A 24,084-nucleotide genomic window follows, 5' to 3' on the forward strand; every position below is an offset into this window, starting at 1 on the left:
ACCAGCAGAGAGGTAAAATGGGAAGTTCAGCATAGTTGGAGTTTGGAAGAAAGATCAGGGCTACAAATACTGGTACTCTTCAGAGTATACATAGTATTTAAAACCATGAGACTGGATGACATCACTAAGGAACCAAGTGCAGCTAGAGAAGAGGACTGAAAACTGAGCCCTCTTGCATGCCAGCATCAAGACGTTAATATTGAAGGGAAGCCAGGGTAAAAAAAAAAAAAAAAAAAAAAAAATGGAAATGGAGCAACCAGTGAGGTAGGAAGGAAACTAGGAGAAGGGGGTAACATGGAAGCCAAGGTGTCAAATGATGTCAAATGATGCCATCCCGGTACATCTAGTAAGATGAGTGCCGAGATTGGCCATTGCATTTAGCAAGTGAAACTTCAGAATTGCAGGTACTGTTGCCCATACCCTTTACATCTCCTTTGATAATTTTGGTGGTCTTCGGTGCCACATTACCAAGACAGACGGCTATGCTGTCAAGATGCTACCAAACTTTGAAATTATGTGTTCTTTGCTTGTACATTGTAGATCTGCAGTACACTTGATGTTTAGTAAACTTGAAAGCTTTTGTAAAGTTTTCTGAGGTCTTATTACTATAAAATGCTCAAGTTCTGTAGGGCATGGGCCTTTGTTTCAACTCCTATACGTTTTGAGTTATGTTATGCAAAAGCCAGCCAGATGGTTGAGACTACAAGATGGAAATTTAAATTGTCTTATTAAATAAGAGTGCTCCTTTGGGAACCAAGCTATGCAATTTTATATATTTTATGGAATATGATGTAAGATTACGTCATTTTAAACACTATGATTTTTCTTTATTTAAGCCGGAGGATTCTGGTGCCTATACCTGTGTTGCTAACAATGCTGCAGGTGAAGACACCCACATGGTCAGCCTGACTGTACACGTTCTCCCCACTTTTACTGAACTTCCTGGAGATGTGTCATTAAATAAAGGAGAACAGCTACGATTAAGCTGTAAAGCCACTGGGATTCCATTGCCCAAGTTAACATGGACCTTCAATAACAATATTATCCCAGGTTGGTAATTTAATTCTTAAGTAAATAAATATACCCATAAAGAACTCTAAATCAATCTCCATGTCCTTCAGCTGCGGGAATTGATTGATAGTTACATGAAGAGATGGGGCACCTGGGTGGCTCGTCAGTTGAGCATCTAATTCTTGGTTTCAGCTCAGGTCATGAGTTCAGGGTGTGAGATCCAGCCCCACCTTCAGGCTCTGTGCTCAGCAGGACGTCTGCTTGAGAGATTCTCTCTCTCTCTCTCTCTCCTCTGCCCTTCCCTCTGTGCTCTTGCTCTCTTTCTCTCAAATAAATAAAATAAAATAAAATAAAATGTTACATGAAGAGTCGATTGCTTTAAGTTCTGTAAAATACGTACCTTTGCCTGGATTTTGCCTGGCTTTTACCCTATACCCAGTATATATATTCTTTTTTTCATTCTTTTGAAGGATAATTTAATCACTGGACCATATGTGACAGGATATTAGTAGACATTTTTACCTAAAAATAATCTCCCTTCCCCAGGAGAAGACAATCTTGCATACACAGGTACCTAAACTTATCCTCCCTAATAAATGCATTAAGGTGGCTACTGTTGGAGTCCTGAAGATTCACCTAATTTTACAGAGGAGAGCTCTGCTTCTCACTGTACGAATTAATATTTATTAATCTCTCTTATAATGTCAATCAATTATGTAGAAAATTTTTGGTCACTGTGTGCACTACATGTTAGAGTAGTGCCTGGAACCCAGAAACACTCATCTCTGGGTGGACACATATCTCCTTATTTGTTAGACTTTGTCGTCAGCACAAAGATGTTATCAGTTAATAAGAAGTTGTCATACCCAAAATGGAGTTCTGAGATACTGCACTATTAGCATTTAATAAATGCCTTCTTAGAAAAGAAATAATAAGGTTGAATTCTTCTGTTATAAAGATTTATGCTAATGACTGAAATTCATCAACTCTATTCCCTTAATGATAATAGCATATGTCACTAAGGAAAAACAAAGTCTAAAAAAATCTGATCAGTACTGTTTTCTGAAAGTGTAATAGTAATTCAGCTATTTACATTTTTAAAGCTTCATTTTCCACTTAATATTCAACAGTATGAAATCTTTTGAAATAATCTGAATGGAGAAAGCACTCAAGGTAAACATACTAATGTAATTAGAAATTTGCTGGTCTAATCAGAATCTTATTTAGTATAGTTGTTTCAGGATTAACATGTTTACCTTATTCTCTATTCCAAATATAACTACCTTTATAAATATTTATATCATCACCACTTATGGAGAAGTGTGAATTATTACAAATTTAATCCTGTTGTCATTATTACCTAACTAGCATGTGTTTTCATGATTTCCCTTCTGACCTGCCAAGTCCATTGAATTACAACTGAAAAGGTTTTCATGTTTTTGATGTAAAGTGTTTGGGAGGAAAAGGGGTGGTGAGATAAATGAAATGGAAAATGTCATAGGTCTGAATGAAAGATTGTTGAAACCCAGAGAAACTAGGAAACAGATTTAGGCAATGCTTTGAGATGAAGGGTGTACTTTAAATCTAAAAAAATTTTAAAAGATGTTTGTTTTCATTCTCTTTTCCTGTTCCTTCTGCTGTTTTTCATTCTTCAAACAAGTGTCTAGAGACATAGCAAATAGCTCCGGGGAAGAAATCTGTGGAAAAGGCTCTCTTCTCCAATGTCATGATGAGATCTCTAGTTCAATTGCTGACCAACTCATAAATCCAACCTGTAAAATAGTGAACTGTTGTGATGATTTTCTTAGGTTACTGAGAGGCATTTGTGCCGTTCCCTGGTTTGTTTCTTTCAGCCTACTTTGACAGTGTGAATGGACACAGTGAACTCGTTATTGAAAGAGCGTCAAAGGAGGATTCAGGTACTTACGTGTGCACCGCAGAGAACAGCGTTGGTTTTGTGAAGGCGATTGGATTTGTTTATGTGAAAGGTAGGTAAACACGCTCTATTTTTAACTTATCATTTATTTATAACAAATAGTTTGTGTTTTGCTTCCTTATTATGTAGTAATCCACTATAAATTCAGTTTATTAATTCCTCTAGTCCTGTTGCACAGATGTGCAAATTCATAAGAAATAAAAAATTATCAACATTCAACTCAAAAGTAGGTAAGCAAAGAGATCATTTGGTACAAAATGGAATCATCTGCTTAGATTATTGAAACTAACCGAATTATCTGGTGGATTAGTGTGAACAGTTGATTCTGAAAATTCATGGGGTTCAAAAGTGGCTTCTCCCTTCTTCACTAAATTATCTCTCTAAATAGGCCAACATCACAAAGAAATGATCAGAGCTTCCTTTTACTTACAATTGTTTATTGTATTTCCCAGAACCTCCAGTCTTCAAAGGTGATTACCCTTCTAACTGGATTGAACCACTTGGTGGTAATGCAGTCTTGAATTGTGAAGTGAAAGGAGATCCTGCCCCAACCATCCAATGGAGCAGGAAGGGGGTGGATATTGAAATAAACCACAGAATCCGTCAACTGGTCAATGGCTCCCTGGCCATTTATGGCACTGTAGTAAGTCACACTGAAATTGTTGATGAGCACTTTAAGCACAACAGTAATGCCTCTGTATAAGTGCCATAAATGGAAAAATTTCTCTTGTATTCCTAATTAAATCATAAAATCTGAGGGCCGCCTGGGTGGCTCAGCTGGTTAAGTGGCTGCCTTAGGTTCAGGTCATGATCCCAGGGTTCCACATTGGGCTCCTTGCTCAGCGGGGAGCCTGCTTCTCCTTCCACCTGCTCTGCCTGCTGCTCCCCATGCTTGTGTTCTCTGTTCTCTCTCTCTATCTCTCTCTCACACACACACACACACACAAAGTCTTTTTAAAAATCACAAAATCTAAATGAATGGTTTTTTTAATAAAGAACTGAAACAGTGGTTCAAATTGATTATTTTTAGACTTCAAAGAAATACAAGCAACAAAATAATTCTGCTGCTTTGTTCTCAATCATTGATCTATTATTATTTAGCATCATTAGATAACCTCCTCACATCTGTATTAGAGCAAGGAAATTGAAGAATTACAAACACAATTACAAATAAGTTACATGATAACTTTCATTACTAGGCTGGTAACTGTTTCTGGCTTTCCAGAAGCTTCAGAAATTCAGAAAATGAGGGTTGCTTTAAGTTATTCTAATTTTGGGGTCAAGTGAATGAGATATTTTATCTAAAAATTTCTCAACTGGACTACCTATGGGTACTTTTTTATCACATTGCTTAATTAATTGGATAATAATTAATATACAATATTTAATCATCTAATCCAATGAACCACTCTTAGTCTTTCATTCTCTTGGATTTTATTTCAAGATCAGATGTTGTTCCTTGTCCTTTAAATTTTGAGATGATTTCTACCTTTAGCTGCTATAACACTAGTGAGACTTAGATTTCTTTGTTATCATGTTCTTCCTTTTCCTCTACACAAGTATTGCTACTTCTGAAGTCCTTGGTACTTCTTCTACTACCACCAATGTTCATACTAATACTAATTATTTTTACCATACAATTTCAGATTCTTAAATATTTATGTTCAACTCTGCAGCTCTTCCCAGTTCCAATTACAGTTTCTTATTGAAAATTTCTATTTGGATGATACATTGACACCCCCAATTAAATATCTGCCTTCCTTCTCCCATCCTCCTCTATCTACTTCCTGCAATTCAGTTCTCCTTTATTGACTTGGTGCTTCTATTCACAAATTATCCTATTCACAAGACTTGGTGCAAAATTTGTGACTCTGATTAGTCACCAAACCTAAACCCATGGAGCATTATCTTTTATACCACATATCTATAAATTTGGGACATATTCTGTGATTTATCATTATCAGTAAATTAGTTTTTCCTTTCTCTCCTGAAGTTCACACTCTCTAGATAGAGACAATCCTTAATTTTTTTAATAACCCCCACGAGAATGGTTTCAACATTTGTTAATTTGTCCTCATTATTTTATTGCTTTTTAAGGTATCTGGAACAAGAGGGGCCCCTGGGCGTCTCATTCTGTTAAGTGTCTGACTCTTGATTTCAGCTCACGTCATGATCTCAGGGTTGTGAGATCGAGCCCCATGTTGGGCTCTATGCTGAGCATGGAGTCTGCTTAAGATTCTCTCTCTCCCTTTGCTCCTCCTTCCTTTCTCTCTCTCTCTTTAAAAAGTAAAAAAAAGAAGAAGGAAAGAAAGAAAAAAAAAGATATCTGGAAGGATAGCCTAGGCATTTTTCTTTGGTGAGATAATTTTGGATAGAAGATTATAAAAAATATTATTTTGCTTCAGTTTCCTAGCAATATTATTCCCAGAGAACAATAACAGGCTGTTTTGAAAACATTTAGGCTGTGAATTTTTTTTCTCCTTCTTTTTCTTGTTTTTAAACCTATTTATGAAGGTAAATATATATAGTTTTTGTCTATTTCCGTGAAAAATCCTTTCTCAAAAAAAAAAATTATATAGTAGCCTCATAGTGAAAAAAGTTATATACCCTGCTCTGTAGGCTCACATTTTTACAAAGCACTGCTTATTTCCATAGAATGAAGATGCTGGTGATTATACGTGCGTAGCTACCAATGACGCTGGGGTGGTGGAGCGCAGCATGAGTCTGACTCTGCAGAGTAAGCTGCTTTATTAAACTCTACATAAATACCTGATTGGAGGAATGTTGCCTAATGAAGAACGTTCGGGTTCTTTAACTTTATAGCAAGTATATTATCAGTAGCTTTCAGAGTGTGTGTCATTTAGTTTTCTGCTGCTGATAGAGCAGTTTGTTATCAAGCATAAAATTGATACAGTTTTGAACAGATTTTTTTTTTCTATTTTATCTAATACATGCAGTTCAAGATTGTGGTTGCTTGGCGGCAGAGCTTTCTTTTGGTTTGATTCAGTCAAGAACCCTTCATGTAGTTTGCCATGGTTCTGGTAATAGGCTTACAAAAATGTCATTTTGTGCCACTTTAAAAATATGTATTAAAAGTAAAGACTAATATAAATGAATTCAGAAGTGCTCTAGGTTGATTGCTATCAATCTTCCATGAAGTAATTATGTGTTCTGGGCAGGACTATCATGCTCATTATGAGGCCCCTCAGTATAAGCCTTCAGAAGGACAGTCTCCAGAACCACTTCAGGATCAACCTGGAGATAGCATCATTGGGTTGAGAATTTAAGTTGAACTAACTTATTTTTGTGAATAGGCTCAGTATTTAATGGGATAAATTTATGTTTTCTTCTTTCACTTTTGAGAGATTCTATAGACTAGCATTTACTGACAGTTATTTGCTAAACTACTCTTATCTAAGACTTAAACTTCTTAAAATCTTTTCTAGAAGCTAACATTTAGTAATAGATGTTTAGTAAATGTCTAAGACAGTGTTTTTTCCCCAGCTTTATTTAGGTATAAGTGATAAATAAAACCGTATATACTTAAAGTGTACCATTATGAAAATTCAATATACATATACACTGTGAAATGATTGCATGAATGGAGTTTATGAACACATCTGTCATTTCACAATTACCATTTTTTGGTTTTGATTATTTTGGTGAGAACACTAAGATCTCCTCACTTTACAAATTTCAAGGATACAGTGCAGTATTATTAACTATAGTCACCATGCCAAATGTTAGATCCTTAGAACTTATTCATTTTATATGAAAGTTTGTATCTTTTGACCAACATCACTCATTTACTCCAATCTACTCTGTTTCTATGAATTCAACTTTTTTTTTAGATTCCATATATAAGTGATATACCATACACTATTTATCTCTGTCTGACTGAATTAGTTTATCATAATGCCTTCCAGTCTATCCATGTGGTTGCAAATGGCAAGATTTCCTTCTTTTTATTGCTGAATAACATTCCATTATATAGATATATACTCATTTTCTTTATCCATTCATCCATCATCAGACACTTAGATTGTTTCTGTATCTTGCTAAGACTATGTTTTATTAAAGTACATATTTATCAAACATTAGCCTTGTGGGATGTTATTAGGAAAGAACTAGAGTTCCATGGTCAAATAAATCTGAGGAAAAAAAAATCGATAAAACAAAGTTCATTCATTTCTCAAATATATAAAGAGCCCCTACTATAAGCCAAACCCAGTTTGTTGCCAGGTTTCTTTACTGCAGATCTTTCCTGAAATGTTAATATGTTGATGTGTTATAACTCAGCAAGAAAAGGGTATAGTATGCCATGTTTCCCAAATAAATGTTATACCCATGAAACCTTCCTCCCTTCTTTGTTGGGTGAATGCAAGTAGGGGGTCACAATGATTAATCTCTCCTGGAAGAGTGTTCAACTGATCTGGCTTATGAAAAGCAACATTAGATTAGCTTATTTACATGTACTGATGATAAGTTGATTTAGATAAATGAGGCATATAAAAATAACAAAATATAATTTGTTTAAAATTAAAATTAAAGTACCAGAAGGAATGTTTTCATTTAGATAAAGTACCCATATTTAACTGATCATTATGTGACTGGTAGAATTAATTCAACCATGAAAGATGTACATATGGAATTTTACTGTTGAGTTAATTTATAGCCTTATGAGCAATTGGAAATGTTCAAATATGTTATCGAAATTACGATTCTGAGTTTTATTTGACACTTTCTTTGCCCATAGTAGATGGAGCACATGTGCTCATTTAGTCATTATGTTATCATTTAGTGTTGAATGATTAATCTAAGGCATTTAATTTATTCAGCAGCAGTTTATTGAACACATGATGTAATCTGAACACTGGAAGAGAAGTAAAAGTCCCAGCCCTGAAAGTTCCTAAAGTTAAATATAAACATCAAGTAAGAACGTATTGTGTAGGATGATGTCGACATATACACAAATAGTGCATTAATGATACTTACTAAGAGATCCAAACCTCATACAAAATACTTTTGTAAAAGACAACATGTCAGTAATATCTTTACATAAAATCCTAGCATATTAATGTCACAATAAAACACATTTTACTTCTACTTTTGTTTTATGTTCTATTACTCCAGATACACTTCTCTGTCTAAAATGGAGCCAGGACCCTGAATTATCTGATATTCATTACTTCTCGTTGATCAAATCTTTCCGCCACTCAGTTCAAGCCCACTACATCACAGCTTTCACCTTTCAAGAACATATAGGCTCCTCTTTGCGTCCCTATTCAAATGTGAACCCTCCTGATTAAATATCAGAAATTTGAAATATTTGAAACCTTGTATGCTGCTGCTGCCCGGGGTGAACCAGCCTTTCAAAGCTAAATCCATTTCCATGCTATTTCCTTCTCTCCAAGTAGACTTCCTTCTTCTGTATATAATCTTACACATTTTTGAAAATCCAGTTCAAACTTCTTTTCCATGAAGTCCCGTATTCTATCTTTCTTGATGTGGTAGACCAGTATAAACATTCTGCCAGCAGCTATATACAGCTACTTTTACATTTTTTCCACTTCACTTGAGCAGCTATGATCTACTATAAGATAATGTCAACCTCTCCTTTTTTCTGGAAGCTCCTTGCTTTGATTGCCAGGATCCCGTTCTCTCTTGATTTTCTTCCTACTTCAATGATCAGTTCTTAGGAAGTTTGTATGGGCTTGTCTTCTGTTCATCTCTTAAATAATGATGTTGTAATGGTTTCTGTCTTTGGCCCTCTTCCTCTCATTTTAGAATCATTTCCCAAACAATCTTATCTACTTGTGAAAGACTCCCAGATCTGTACTTCTAGCCCATATCTCTTCTGAGCTGCAGATAGGAATATTCTCTTATCATCTAGACATCCCTACATGAATGTCCCCACAGATCACCTCAAGCTCAGTAGTTCCAAATGGATATAAATCATCATTTCTTACAACCTCCAAACAAATATGTTCTTCCTCCTGTGTCCTACTGAACTGCCCCAAACCGCACTATATTGTTCAAGTCAAATCCTATAGTTACCAGTTCCTCTCAATTCAATGACCAAGTTCTGTTATTTCTTTCTTAATGACTCTTGAATATCTTCCTTTTCCTCTCCATTTTCAGTGAATGCCTCTGTTTGATCTATTAAGTCACTATGGTTATGCTTCTGTATTACCACATATTTACCTGTTCCCTACTATATTTATTCTACCTAGTCCTTTACTAAATTCTATAGCTATATTATAGAACAGCTAAATAATTATAGTCACTTGCCTGTCTTATCAGTGGACTGTGAACTCCTTGAGACTGGAAGTTGTATCTGTTATCTTTGTACCTGCAGCATCTGACATAATGCCTGGCAAATAGTAGGCTCTCAATACATGTTTACTGCGTGCATGAATGATGACCAGTTATGAAAGAAAAAGTTAATAATGACTCTTTACCTCAAAAAGTGATGTAAAGGAAAAAAGTGTATATTCACCATGTAAAACAGACAAAAACAATGATAAAAACAATAGTACTAATAATATTATGTGCTTCCCCTCTCAAAGAGCTAGGCTTACACAATCTTAGTGGAGTCTTAACAAGAATTCTCTGGAGGATGCAAAGACTCAGAGAAGTCCTAAGGAACAGAAGCAGAGTTTGAGCCCAGAAAGTATGACAGCAGAGCCCAAGCTATAGGCTAATTGGCTTAGGGGTTTAAATTTTTGGACATTTAGTAAGTAAAACAGAGCTATGAAAAGTCTATCAATGCCCATCGCAACCTTGGTAGTTGAGAAACTACAGTGTTTTATAAACAAATCAGCCTATTTTTTTGGTCAAAATAATGTTACTCTATAATATTAATTAAAATGTTAATATAACTTCACAAAAACTAAGAAGCACTATGCTCTTTTTTCTGTAGGTCCTCCTATTATCACTCTTGAGCCAGTAGAAACCATTATTAATGCTGGTGACAAAGTCCTATTGAATTGTCAGGCAACTGGAGAGCCTCATCCAACCATTACATGGTCCCGTCAAGGGCAGTCTATCCCCTGGGATGACCGAGTTAATGTGTTGTCCAACAACTCATTACATATTGCTGCTGCTCGGAAAGAAGATACCTCTGAATATGAATGTGTTGCTCGAAACTTGATGGGTTCTGTCCTTGTCAGAGTGCCGGTCACTGTCCAGGGTGAGTGTGATCAGAGGGATACTTTTTTATTTTATTTTTTTTTTTAAGATTTTATTTATTTATTTGTCAGAGAGAGAGAGGGAGAGAGAGCGAGCACAGGCAGACAGAATGGCAGGCAGAGGCAGAGGGAGAAGCAGGCTCCCTGATGAGCAAGGAGCCCGATGTGGGACTCGATCCCAGGACGCTGGGATCATGACCTGAGCCGAAGGCAGCTGCTTAACCAACTGAGCCACCCAGGCGTCCCCAGAGGGATACTTTTATTAAAGAGCACCCAGAGGTATTATTACCCTGGCTGGCTCAGCTGGAAGAGGATGCGACTCTTCATCTCAGGGCTGTGAGTTTGAACCCCATGTTGGGTGCAGAGATTACTAAAAAAAAATAAGTAAATAAACTTTAAAAATAAATAAATATATAGCACCTGGGTCAAACCAAATCATAAAAATTATTAAGCATCTTAGTCTAAGTTTCCTTTACCCTTAAGATATTTCCAGATTGTGGAGATAGAACAAAAACCACATAATTTACAGACTGGAGGGAATAAAACAACAGAGGTTAGAGCAATAAAATACCAAGCTAATAATTCAATTCATGTATTGCGTGGAGCACTGGGTGTGGTACACAAACAATGAATTCTGGAACACTGAAAAGAAATTTAAAAAATTTTTTAAAATTAAAAAAAAAATTTTTTTAAAAAGAAATCAATGCATTTCTTTTTTTTTAAAGAATGACATATCATGGGGCGCCTGGGTGGCTCAGTGGGTTAAAGCCTCTGCTTTCGGCTCAGGTCATGGTATCAGGGTCCTGGGATCGAGCCCCACATCGGGCTCTCTGCTCGGAGGGGAGCCTGCTTCCTCCCTCTCTCTCTGCCTGCCTCTCTGCCTACTTGTGATCTCTCTCTGTCAAATAAATAAATAAAATCTTAAAAAAAAAAAAAAAAAGAATGACATATCCAAAAGATAAACAGTATTTGAACTTCTTGGTCTCTCGCTCTTCCAGCAGCCATGTCCATGTGAGTCAGGATTGGAGCTGGGAAGAAACTCCAGTTAGCTATTTGAAATTCTTCTTTCCTGTACAGATTTTAATTTTACCATCAAGGAGAACATCCATAAGCAGTTGCTCAGCAATTAGAGATTCAGCCCTAGACCCAGTGCATAAATGAAATGCAATTTATGTTTTGTTATTTACAAACACAGAGACAAAGTACAATGTTTTATTTGCAGTTCATGGCGGATATTCCCAGTGGTCTACATGGAGAGCCTGCAGTGTCACCTGTGGAAAAGGCATCCAAAAGAGAAGTCGTCTGTGCAACAACCCCTTTCCAGCCAATGGAGGGAAGCCTTGCCAAGGGTCAGATTCAGAAATGCGGAACTGTCAGCGTAAGCTGTGTCCAGGTACACCTCTTTATTCAACAGATAGGCACACGTTCAACAGATACTCATCTCTGTTCCTAACTATGGATTGCCTCCGTGTTAATGCTCTAAATTGCAAAGTATCTGACAGTGTCGTGTTTCATCCTTGTATAGTGGATGGAAGCTGGTCAGAATGGAGCCCTTGGGAAGAATGTACAAGAAGTTGTGGACGCGGCAACCGAACCAGGACCAGAACTTGCAATAATCCATCAGCTCAGTATGGTGGGCGGCCGTGTGAAGGAAATGCAGTAGAAATAATCATGTGCAACATTAGGCCCTGCCCAGGTGAGAATCCCCTAATGACCAAAACTTGGCTGTTTTTAACTCCAGTAAAGGGGTTCTAATTACCTTTTCTTCTTTGTTGTAAAAAGATGTTGTGGCTTTTACCCTGCAATATATTCATTCTCTGTGTTATTAGTTCTGTCTCATTGATAAAGTTATTAAAGCTATGACATTAATCAATGTTAAGTAAAACCCCTTATTTAATTGAATATCTTAAGGTTGTATAAACTGTGGTGTATTTTTAATCATGTAGAGAAAACCTAAGTATTTATAAAATCATAGCATTTTAGAAGTAATAAGGACCTTAACGTCTAATGCAGCCATTCATTTTCAGGTAAGAAAAAATGAACTCTAGGGTATTTAAAGACTTTCCCAGAAACACACAATTAGGGAGGGCTAAGGTAATCATAGCGACCATTCACTAAACACCTGTCATGTTCTAGGAACCATGCTAGGTGCTTTATGTACATGTTGTTTTTTACTTTGTGAAACAAACCTACAGCATAGATACTTCAGGGCTCTTTCAGATTAAAGTGACAGAAATCAAACCTAAATAAACTTAAGTAGAAGATTCTACTTTCAGGTATGATTGAGCTCAAGGATTTGGCCAGTGTTTTTACTAGCATGTTTTCCATCTCTTGTCTCTGCTTTCCTCTCGTTGGCTTTATTGTCCATTAAACTCTTAACATGCAGTGGAAAAAATGACTACTGGCAGCTACTGGCTCACAGGGGTCTTATAATCTGAGGCCTCAGAAAAAAAGTCATCTGTTCTCTCTCAGAATTCCTATCAGCCTCTGAAAAGGAGCCCTCTTTGATTTTGGTTGGGTCCCATGTTCACCTCTGAACTCAACAAGTCCAGATGCTTGGATAACCAGCTTGAGCTGCCTACCCACAGTGTGTCAAGAGGGGCGGGGCTCCTGTCTGACAGCCGGAAAGAAATCATATGGAATAGAAGTGTCTCGCCATTCATTAATTCAGTCATTTATTCATTCATTTATTCAACAAATATTTATTGAGCCCCCACTCTGTGCTCAAGGCATTGTTTTAACTGCTCCATTGAGAATGACAAATAGATAATATCATTCAGATATTGATAAGCATACTGAGTAAATGCCAAGAGTTGCAGTGATAGAGCACACCTGGGAGAGACACCCTAGCTGAGATGTTTTAAAAAGAAGGGGCTGGGGAGATGCTGAGAAACCAAAATAAAACATGTTCACTACACTGGGTATTATATCCTATTGTGTAAATGAGGAAACCAAGATTCAGAAAATAGATGATAATTCACTAACGTTACATAGCTAGTAAAAAGTGGATCAAGGGGGCGCCTGGGTGGCTCAGTGGGTTAAGCCTCTGCCTTCAGCTCAGGTCATGATCCCAGGATCCTGGGATCGAGCCCCGTATTGGGCTCTCTGCTTAGCAGGGAGCCTGCTTCCACCTCTCTCTCTGCCTGCCTCTCTGCCTACTTGTGATCTCTGTCTGTCAAATAAATAAATAAAATCTTTTAAAAAAAAAGTGAATCAAGGATTTGAATCCAGGTCTGTCTGATTCCTAAGCCTATATGCTTAGATCCTGGGTATCTTGATTTACAGTTCAGAACTTACATTGCATTAATAAATATAAGTAAAATGCTGTCATTAAATCTTTAAAAAAAATAAGTCAAAGCCAAAACTATTCTTTTAATCTTAAATAATTAGAAAGCTGATTATAATAGCATGATATATCAAAGTCAAAAGAGCCAGAACATCTGATTAGAGCAGTCTTTGTACAGATGGTCAATTATTTTACTGACATAATGAAAAGCAAAATGATATTTGGAGATGTCCTAAAATAAAAGTCAGGTTTTTTTTTTTTCTCTTCATGTTGAGTGACTATTGGTTTACTGATGTTTTGTTCACTGTTCTACTGGCTTACTATTTTTGAGACTTTCCGTAGTTATACCCCAGTCCTTAAATTAATGAATTTAACTATTATTTTGGCATAATATCAGTGGTATCCTGGAACCAGTAAATGAAAGCATGTATCTCTTTCCAGTTAAAAGTTTAGTGACATCATATTGCTAGCTGGGCACAGACCATAGTGGGAGCATTTACACCTTTAGAAACATTTACCCTCCCTACTTCCTGAGAGGTGGTTGTTAAATTTATCATCATACCATTGCAAAATGAGCAGGTAGCCTAAGAAAGCCTTTCTCATCCAGGGGTATGTCAGATTCTTAAAGATAGGGGGGATTTTCTTTTTATACATTGTTGTAATCAACTTGCTAATATTTTATTGAGGATTTTTTTTTTCATCTATGTTCATGAGAGAAATTGACCCATAGTTTTCTTTTCTTATAATGTCTTTGTCTGGTTTTGGTGTTAGGGAAATACTGGCCTCATAGAATAAATTAGAATGTAATCCTTCTGCTTCTGTCCTCTGAAAGAAATAGTAAAGAATTGGTGTAATTTCTTCCTTATGTGTTTGGGAAAATTCAGCGGTGAACCCATCTGGAATAGTGCTTTCTGTTTTGGAAAGTTATTAATTTTGATTCAGCTTATTAATAGATACAGGCTCATTCAGATGTCTCTTTCTTCTTGTGCAAGTTTTGGCAAATTGTGTCTTTCAAGGAATTGGTCCATTTCATCTAGGTTATCAAATTTAAATATAAAGTATTCATAGTATCACTTTATTAACCTTTTAATGTTCATAGGATCCATATTAATGCCCCTCTTTCATTTCTGATGCTAGTAATTTGTGTCCTCAATCACTCTTTTTCTGCCTCTGGCTAGATGCTTATTGGCTTTATTGATAATTTCCAAGAGCCAACATTTGGTTTTATTGATTTTGTCTATTGATTTCCTTTTGTCAATTTCACTGATTTCTGCTCTCTTTTTTTTCTTTTTTGTTTTTCATGTGTGCGTGCGTGTGTGTGTGTGTGTGTTTCTTCTGCCTACTTTGGATTTAACTTTCTGTTCTTCTAGTTTCCTGAGATAGAGACTTAGATGATTGATTTGGATCTTTCCTTTCTAATATATGCATTCAGTGCAATAAATTTCCCTCTTAGCACTGCTTTTGCTGCATCCCACAAATTTTATAAGTTGTGCTTTCATCTCCATTTAGTTCAAAATATTTTTAATTTCTCTTGAGATTTCTTCTTTGACCTATGTATCACTTTGAAGTGTGTTGTTTAGTCTCTGCATATATGAAGATTTTCTGGTTATCTTTCTGTTATTGGTTCTCTTAATTCCACTGCGGTCTAACAGCAGATATTATATGTTTTCTATTCTTCTAAATCTGTTAAAGATGTATTTTATACCCAGAATGTGTTCTGTCTGAGTGAATGTTGCAGGTGAACTTTAGAAGAATGTGTATTCTGCTGTTGTTGGATAGAGAAGCCTATAAATATTTAATTGTATCCAGCTGATCAATGGTGATGTTAAGTTCAACTATTTCCTTACTGGTATTCTGCCTACTGCCTCTGTGCATTTGTGATAGAGGAGTGTCAAAGTCTCTAGCTATGGTAGTGGATTCATCTGGGGTTTTGGGTGGGGGGGTTGTTTGTTTGTTTGTTTTGTAGTTCTGTTAGTTTTTGCTTCACAAAGTTTGACTCTTTTTAGTAAGAATTTATTCTTAAGGGACACCTGGGTGGCTCAGTGGATTAAGCCTCTGCCTTTGGCTCAGGTCATGGTCTCAGGGTCCTGGGATTGAGCCCTGCATCGGGCTCCTGCTCAGCAGGGAGCCTGCTTCTCCCTCTCTCTCTGCCTGCCTCTCTGCCTACTTGTTCTCTCTCTCTCTCTCTCTCAAATAAATAAATAAAGGGGCGCCTGGGTGGCTCAGTGGGTTAAGCCGCTGCCTTCGGCTCAGGTCATGATCTCAGGGTCCTGGGATCGAGCCCCGCATCGGGCTCTCTGCTCAGCGGGGAGCCTGCTTCCTCCTCTCTCTGCCTGCCTCTCTGCCTGCTTGTGATCTCTCTGTCAAATAAATAAATAAAATCTTTAAAAAAAAAAAAAATAAATAAATAAATAAAATCTTAAAAAAAAGAATTTATTCTTAAAACTGTCAAACTTTCAGAAGACTTACAGGAATAGTACAGTACAATAGTAAGATTCTTGCTTAGGTCCAGAGTCCCTACTCCTAAGCACCATGCCCTATTGCTTTTCCAGAATCAGAACTGCAAATTCATGTAGCAACAAATTCATCTACTACATTTTGCATTTTCTTTCATACTAATTCCTCCATAGCTGTCTTCTTCTGTATTATTTATATACTACAATGTTTTATACTTTATGTGGTTTATAATATCATCCTAACTTTTTTCTTTTCATTTCATTCATAAAAAAGAAACATTTGAACTCTACCACATATTATGTCATTAAATTAAATTCTGGTTGGGGTGTTCTGTACTGACTTTAAAAAAGATAAAATGTCTTAAGATAAACACCTCTATTTATATGTAATAGAAACTACACAGATAATAAATGAATAAGCATCACCCAATTGTAATCCTCCAATTTAAAAAATGCATCAGTGGGTTTTGTTAACCAACACCCTTGAAAATTGGGCATATTTTCTGAAATAGCAGATTTTTTCAATCACATAGTCCATATATCAGTAATCCAAATTAATAAAAAAGTAGTTTTGAGTAATATCTGCCTTATATTTAAAAGCTTTGCTCTTTTCTTTTTCCTTCTTCTTTCTTTTTAGGGTTAGTCAAATACTTTTTTTTTTAATTTTATTTTTTATAAACATATAATATATTTTTATCCCCAGGGGTACAGGTCTGTGAATCGCCAGGTTTACACACTTCACAGCACTCACCATAGCACATACCCTCCCCAATGTCCATAATCCCACCCCCCCTCCCAAACCCCCTCCCCCCATCAACCCTCAGTTTGTTTTGTGAGATTAAGAGTCACTTATGGTTTGTCTCCCTCCCAGTCCCATCTTGTTTCATTTACTCTTCTCCTACCTCCTTAACCCCCCCATGTTGCATCTCCTCTCCCTCATATCAGGGAGATCATATGATAGTTGTCTTTCTCCGATTGACTTATTTCGCTAAGCATGATACCCTCTAGTTCCATCCACGTTGTCGCAAATGGCAAGATTTCATTTCTCTTGATGGCTGCATAGTATTTCATTGTGTATATATACCAAAAGACAACTGACAGAATGGGAGAAGATATTTGCAAATGACATATCAGATAAAGGGCTAGTGTCCAAAATCTATAAAGAACTTAGCAAACTCAACACCCAAAGAACAAATAATCCAATCAAGAAATGGGCAGAGGACATGAACAGACATTTCTGCAAAGAAGACATCCAGATGGCCAACAGACACATGAAAAAGTGCTCCATATCACTCGGCATCAGGGAAATACAAATCAAAACCACCATGAGATATCACCTCACACCAGTCAGAATGGCTAAAATTAACAAGTCAGGAAATGACAGATGCTGGCGAGGATGCGGAGAAAGGGGAACCCTCCTACACTGTTGGTGGGAATGCAAGCTGGTGCAACCACTCTGGAAAACAGCATGGAGGTTCCTCAAAATGTTGAAAATAGAACTACCCTATGACCCAGCAATTGCACTGCTAGGTATTTACCCTAAAGATACAAACGTAGTGATCCGAAGGGGCATGTGCACCCGAATGTTTATAGCAGCAATGTCTACAATAGCCAAACTATGGAAAGAACCTAGATGTCCATCAACAGATGAATGGATAAAGTCAAATACTTTTTAGTCCAAATTCTCATCAGCTAAAATAAATTTGTGTGACTGTGCTCATCTTTGTCTACAAAATACAGGGATATGTAGTAAATCAACTAGAAAATAGTTAACTGAAAGAAAATCTAAGGTGTGTTTTAAACTATTTTCTAGGGGCTCCTGGGTGACTCAGTTGGTTAAGCTCAAGTCCTGTCTGAGCCCCACATTGGGCTCCCTGCTTGGTGGGAAGCCTGCTTCTTCCTCTCCCACTCCCCCTATTTGTGTTCCCTCTCTCACTGTGTGTCTCTCTCTCTCTGTCAAATAAATAAAATCTTAAAAAACAAATAAATAAATAAATACACTGTTTTCTAAACAAGGCAACCAAATGATAATTTCATTACTTGGTTTTCAGCTAACACTTTCTGTGTCTGATGGGTTGTGTTAAGAGAATATTTACACACTGACCTGAAGGCCTATTTTGGTTCGTATCTTGGTTCATATCTTGGTTCAACTGGGTGACCACAAAAACATATTTTATGAGCCCTGTTTCTAGAAAGTACCTTAAAGCAAAAATATCGCTTGATACTGATTTATACATGAGAGAAACCATAATGTTAATTCTTAGCCCATGCACCTGGTAGGAAACACAAGGTTGTTTCAGTCTTGCGGTTAGATGCTGTAATATGTTAGTTACCAAGAGGAAGGCCTTAATATCACTCCATGGAAACTACTGGTCAGATTTTTGGTGTTTAGGAAGCAGGTGAGTGAGTTATTCAGAACTTTTAATTCATGAACATTATGTAATGGAGACAATTTTTCAAAGAGTTACAACTGTGCAAATCATCATGTTGTTGAAGGATCTAAGTGTATTTTTAAACATGAAGCTGAATCAGGCTTAAAGATGTGGTCCTGAGTCTAGGGTCCAAGTTATCATTATGGAAACATTTGTATTATCTATAACCGCATCTAGATCTGTTATACAGCCTTGCTCCTAAGCTTCTGGTTCCTTCCACTTTTCCCAGAGCACAAAGCACAAACTAACGTTTATCTAGGATTTTTCAACTTAGATTGTGTTTACATATGGTAGTTTGATTACATTCTGTTTTAATAAAATAGTCCTTTTGGGTAATTGTAAGCATTCATTTTGGCATTAGGTAGCCTTCTGAATTTTCCTATAAACACTAATTCCCATGAAAATCTAACCAGAAGGAGAAAGGAAGAACATTATTTATGTTTCCTTTGGTTCAATTTCAATTATTTTAGATTCCAGGCTAATTTAGCCTATTACTGAGTTAATTTACTTGTATAATTTTGTTTATTTAACAAATGTGGTTCTGTGACTTGCAACTATGTCCCTTGGGATATTTGTAGTTCATGGAGCATGGAGCACCTGGCAGCCTTGGAGTGCATGCAGTGAAAGTTGTGGCAAAGGTACCCAGATAAGGACAAGACTGTGCAATAATCCACCACCATCATTTGATGGATCCTATTGTGATGGGGCAGAAACACAGATGCAAGTTTGTAATGAAAGACACTGTCCAGGTAAGAGAAATACAAAGTTTATACCCCTAGTAAATTGACATCTACCTCTTATCTGAGTGGTATGTCAGTAAGAATCAATGTCAATAAGAACATCACCCAACCTAACAATGTTCAGGGTATTGTAGTAACAGAGCACATATGTTTTTCCTTAATCCAGTTGATGGCAAGTGGGCAACTTGGACCAGTTGGAGTACCTGTACCGTGTCCTGTGGAGGAGGTGCCAGACAGAGAACAAGGGAGTGCTCTGATCCTGTCCCCCAGTATGGAGGCATCAGATGTGAAGGGAGTGATGTCCAGAGTGATTTTTGCAATAATGACCCTTGCCCAAGTGAGTGTTGGAAATAGTGAGTCAACATTATACTTTCTTAACATTTTGTTATGACCTTAAGTCCTCAAAGTTATAATATATTGGCGTGCCTGGGTGGCTCAGTCAGTTAAGTGTCTGCCTTTGGCTCAGGTGATCATCCCAGGAATCCTGGGTTGGAGTCCTACTTGTGACTCCCTGCTCAGTGGGGAATTTGCTTCTTCCTCTCCCTCTTCCCCTCCCCCCTGCTCATGTGCTCTCTCTCAAATAAATAAATAAAATCTTTAAAAATAAAAAAAATTTAAAAAAAATCATACTGTTACTTGATTCATCTGCCTTTGGTTTGGGATACCAAAAATGTTTTATATTTGCTGCTGTGTTTGTATAATACCATCGATGTAGTTGATTTATATAGGCAAGGGCTGTGTCCTATTTCATTTTCCTCTCTAGGACCAGCTGCAGAGTGCAAGGACAAGGACACCCTTACATACCTACTGTTAATGACATTGATGATATGTTTACAGAGCCAAGCAAGTGGCTCTTTGCCTTAATTCTGTCACTACGCTAGATTTTAAAACCCTAACAGCATCTGAATCCACTGTGTCTGGATTTTATAGTCTTGACTCATCAAGAACAGAGATCTTGTCTCATTCATATCCTTCAGTTCCTGGAATACTACTAAGACTTAATAAATGTATACTAAATAGAACTTCTCAATGACTAGAATGTATACCCAGTTTCTAGTCAGAACAACAGCTAAACCACCTGCCTTCAGAAGTTGCCTAGTCATAGATTCATATATTTCTTTTCAGTTCCTGGGGAGCACCTTACCGTACTTTTTGGGTGAATGTCATTGTTTAGCACTTCTCCAATGGTTCTCTGTTGTAGCTCACGGCAACTGGAGTCCTTGGAGTGGCTGGGGAATGTGCAGCCGGACATGCAATGGAGGGCAGATGCGGCGATACCGCACATGCGATAACCCTCATCCCTCCAATGGTGGAAGAGCTTGTGGGGGGCCAGACTCCCAGATCCAGAGGTGCAACACTGACATGTGTCCTGGTGAGCCCCCCCGACTCCTGGCAGTAGAATAAGTAAAGCATTTCACTTACTGCTCCTTGTAGCAGTCCCCATCATTTCCTTTCTTAAAATGGCAGTTGTATAGGTGGGGAGATTTGAAAACCAGCGGGTTAATACTAGCCACTCCATTCTTGTTCACAGTGGATGGAAGTTGGGGAAACTGGCATAGTTGGGGCCAGTGCTCTGCCTCTTGTGGAGGAGGTGAAAAGACTAGAAAACGGCTGTGCAACAATCCAGTGCCATCTAAAAGTGGGCGCCCCTGTCCAGGAGATGCTACTCAGGTGTCCAGATGCAACACGCAAGCATGTCCAGGTGAGCAACTGAGTTAGGATTTGGTAGAACCATTGTTAGCTTATGTATAGCCTTCTTGAAGACTACAAAATGATATCCCTCTGAGCCCACAAATTGTAAAATGGTGCAACTCCAGAAGGAAGAATTAGGAAAAATGTATTTTTTTTTTCCCTTTCAAGTTGGTCTGTACCAAAGCTTTTGGCTGTATTTTAGCCCCTGCTCACCCCCATCCAGGCCTCCTTATAAAGGATATGGTCTGTATAGCTGTAAGTCATAGTCCTAGGCTTGAGGGACACAGGGGTTTGGAAAACTGGGGAAAGCCAGGCTGAGATTGCAGGCTGAAAAATGAGAGTGGGACAGAAACTGCATACTTCATGGAAATACACAATTAGGGGACTACTTTTTCATGGATGGAAATATGGAGAACATGAATGTGGAAAGTAAAATAGAGGCAAGTTCAGTTCTAGGAAAAAGAGTAGGGGGAGTTCAACTATGATAACCCAAGTCATGCAACATGGCTGAATATTGTAAGTGATGTAAAATTTCAGAAGGTGGGGTACCTCGGTGGCTCATGTGGTTAAGCATCCAACTCTTGATTTTGGCTCAGGTCATGATCTCAGGATCGTGAGATGGAGCCCCCCATTGGACTCTGCACTGGGTATGGAGTCTGTTTGAGATTCTTTCTTCCTCTCCATCTGCCCCTACCCCTGCTGATGCACATTTTCTCTCTCTCAAATAAATAAATAAATAAATAATATTAAAAAAAAAAAAAAGACAAAAAACTGCAGAAGGGATGAAGCCAGAATTCTAGACTCTATGAACCTTAGAAAGAGTTTGTTGGAGTCCCACGAAATGGTGGATAATATTAAGGTTGCTTGTCTCAGGACAGACTTCCTAAAGGCTATAAGAAAATTAGAAAGAACAGTTTCACATTGTTAAAGTGCTAAGATACCACTGAACTTTCCAAAGTCTTAAGGGTGCTTTAGAAATAAAATGTCTGAAAATGAGGAAGGCTCATTTGGCAGCGTGAGAGAGGAGTTACGTGAAGGGGTTTATAGGATCTAGACAAGCTAAAAGGATGAATGTTTATCAGTCAGCTTTCAACATATCCTGTCAACGTGTCAACTGATTACCAGGGGTTTTGAGGTTCTAACATGTAGGCATGGTGACAGTCATAGTTTTAATTGAGACATTTTGTAGCTCCTGAACCTTATTACAGATCACTGTCAAGGGATATTGTTCATCTAAGGGGAATTATTCCATCATGGGTACAAGGACCCCAATTGCAGAAGGAAGTCCAAATAGGTAGACAATTTGGATTACAGAGTCTGGCAGAGAACTTCGAGGATCCCAATTAACTACCCAGAACTAGGAGACATCTGTTGAATGCTGGGACACAAGCTCCTCTGGAGACTAGAGAACCAAGGTCAAAATGGTAAAATGACCTAGGTCAAATGCCCCAGAAAACTAAATGAATTAGTGATCCTTCTACCCCCTTTCCTGCTCAAGACTAAGAATAAGAACCAAAATGGCTTCCCAGGTCCTGATTGGCCCTATGGTCTACTTTCCTGCATCATCTTGTAGTACGGTTTCCAGCACTCTCCACCCTTTTCTCCTTTTGGTTTCTCAGATATGGCAAGCCACCACCTCTCAAAAGGGTGCCCCATGCTATTTCCTCTACCCAGAAAGCCCTTGTCCTACCTTCTCGGGCTTAGTTAAGACCTAACTTTCTTCAGATCTCCACTCTATTTTTAGTTTCTTCTCAGACTCCTCTAGGTAGTAGATATCTCATATATTAGTACATTTCAATTTTACATTTATTTGTGGAATTCTAATTAATGTCTGTCTCCCTCTTTCAGATATAAGCTCTATGAAGGCAGCCCTCATGCCTTTTTTTTTCTTTTTTATTATTGTATCCTTGTATAGTCTATGTGTAAATGAACAAATGAATGTAATCCAGAACATGAAGGTTGAATCAATGTGAAAAAAAAATGTATTCTCACAAATAATCAAAGTAGTGCAAATTAAACTGGTGGAATACTAGACTTACTGATTTTTCTGAGATTGAATACAATTGTATTTCTCCCTGGTATATAATATAGAACAATATCTGAAATACCTAGTGATTAAAAATACATATATAAATATCAAGTAATGAATATTTATGAACTTCATTATCATACTTCTTCCCAGTATGTTTCCTTCTCTTGCTAAAGCATGCAGCTCCCTTAAAATGCATTTGTTAACTACCTATTCTGTGTCAGTAGCTAGTAATTTTGTTGAACAATGGAAAGAAGGCATAAAATGACTGTAGAGATGCTTTTTAAAAAATGTGTAGTTGTTTTCAACCTAATTGTCTCTGTATGAATTTTATAGCACTTTCTGCTTTTAAAAGTAAAGTATAGATATTAAGGAAAAGTTGGTAAGCCTTCCATCTGAAACTGCTCAAGACTAAACGATACCTGTTAGATCCTCCACACATATGTAGACAATGACCTGTAACGAGCTCAGGAGTTGTTTGGAGGTGATCCCTCCTTTCCTTCTGTGTTCTCACGAAGAGGCAGTAGGTGAAGGAACATGGGTCTTGATGCTGAGCACATCTGTGTTCAGATCTTCCTTCCATCACTTATGTCCCTGAACTTTATTTTCCTAGTCCATAAACTGTGGCCATCTAAAATGACTTTGTAGGATTTTTGACTGGATTAAAAGAGTTAACTTATATTAAGTGCTTAGTATATAGTGCACGACATGCTCAGTAAACCCTCATTATTATCATCATTTCATCACCATCGACAAACACCTTCTTTATTTTGGCTTTGGGACTGGGTGCTGATTGTAGTCTTTGGATTGTGAAATAATGCCATGATATACACAGATTGGAAGGACCCTAGATTTATGTGGAATGATGAGTGTTACATGAAAGTAGAATGTTTTCTAAGCTTATTTATTTCACTCTTAAATTCAGATGTCATGTGATATTTTAAATGTTTGAAAGATTTGTAACCTCTTTGAATACTGGCCTTCTTTTCTCCCCTGTAACATTGATGAAATTGTTTCCTTATCCAAGAATGTTTTCTCTTCCCGCAATAGGTGGGCCCCAGCGAGCCAGAGGAAGTGTTATTGGAAATATTAATGATGTTGAATTTGGAATTGCTTTCCTTAATGCCACAGTAATAGATAGTCCTACCTCTGATACTAGAATAATACAAGCCAAAATTACCAACGTACCTCGCAGTCTTGGTAAGTCTCTGCTTAGAAAATTTGTTAATAGCCTCTTTTTAAAATTTATGTTATTCTTCACTTATTTCTGCTTAAAATTTCTAGATGATGCTACTACTAAATGATTTGTATG

The 24,084-nt window shown here is 37.3% G+C and overlaps 1 protein-coding gene across 3 annotated transcripts in view; it reads left to right on the forward strand.

Annotated features, from left to right (window-relative positions):
- HMCN1 (hemicentin 1) overlaps positions 1 to 24,084 on the forward strand; it is a 477,402-nt gene that overhangs the window by 419,691 nt on the left and 33,627 nt on the right. For 2 of the 3 annotated variants that reach the window (XM_047705087.1, XM_047705088.1), the window contains exons 83-94: positions 837 to 1,050; positions 2,865 to 2,999; positions 3,400 to 3,590; positions 5,603 to 5,684; positions 9,870 to 10,139; positions 11,360 to 11,530; positions 11,663 to 11,833; positions 18,890 to 19,060; positions 19,218 to 19,388; positions 20,253 to 20,423; positions 20,583 to 20,753; positions 23,823 to 23,972. In XM_047705087.1, coding sequence (XP_047561043.1) covers positions 837 to 1,050; positions 2,865 to 2,999; positions 3,400 to 3,590; positions 5,603 to 5,684; positions 9,870 to 10,139; positions 11,360 to 11,530; positions 11,663 to 11,833; positions 18,890 to 19,060; positions 19,218 to 19,388; positions 20,253 to 20,423; positions 20,583 to 20,753; positions 23,823 to 23,972 — 2,068 coding nt within the window. Of the gene's footprint in view, positions 1 to 836; positions 1,051 to 2,864; positions 3,000 to 3,399; positions 3,591 to 5,602; positions 5,685 to 9,869; positions 10,140 to 11,359; positions 11,531 to 11,662; positions 11,834 to 18,889; positions 19,061 to 19,217; positions 19,405 to 20,252; positions 20,424 to 20,582; positions 20,754 to 23,822; positions 23,973 to 24,084 lie in introns of those variants that run through there. The other variant, XR_007123082.1, reaches the window with a different exon arrangement.

Source organism: Lutra lutra, chromosome 15 (assembly GCF_902655055.1).
Source record: "Lutra lutra chromosome 15, mLutLut1.2, whole genome shotgun sequence".
NCBI classification, from domain to species: Eukaryota; Metazoa; Chordata; class Mammalia; order Carnivora; family Mustelidae; genus Lutra; species Lutra lutra.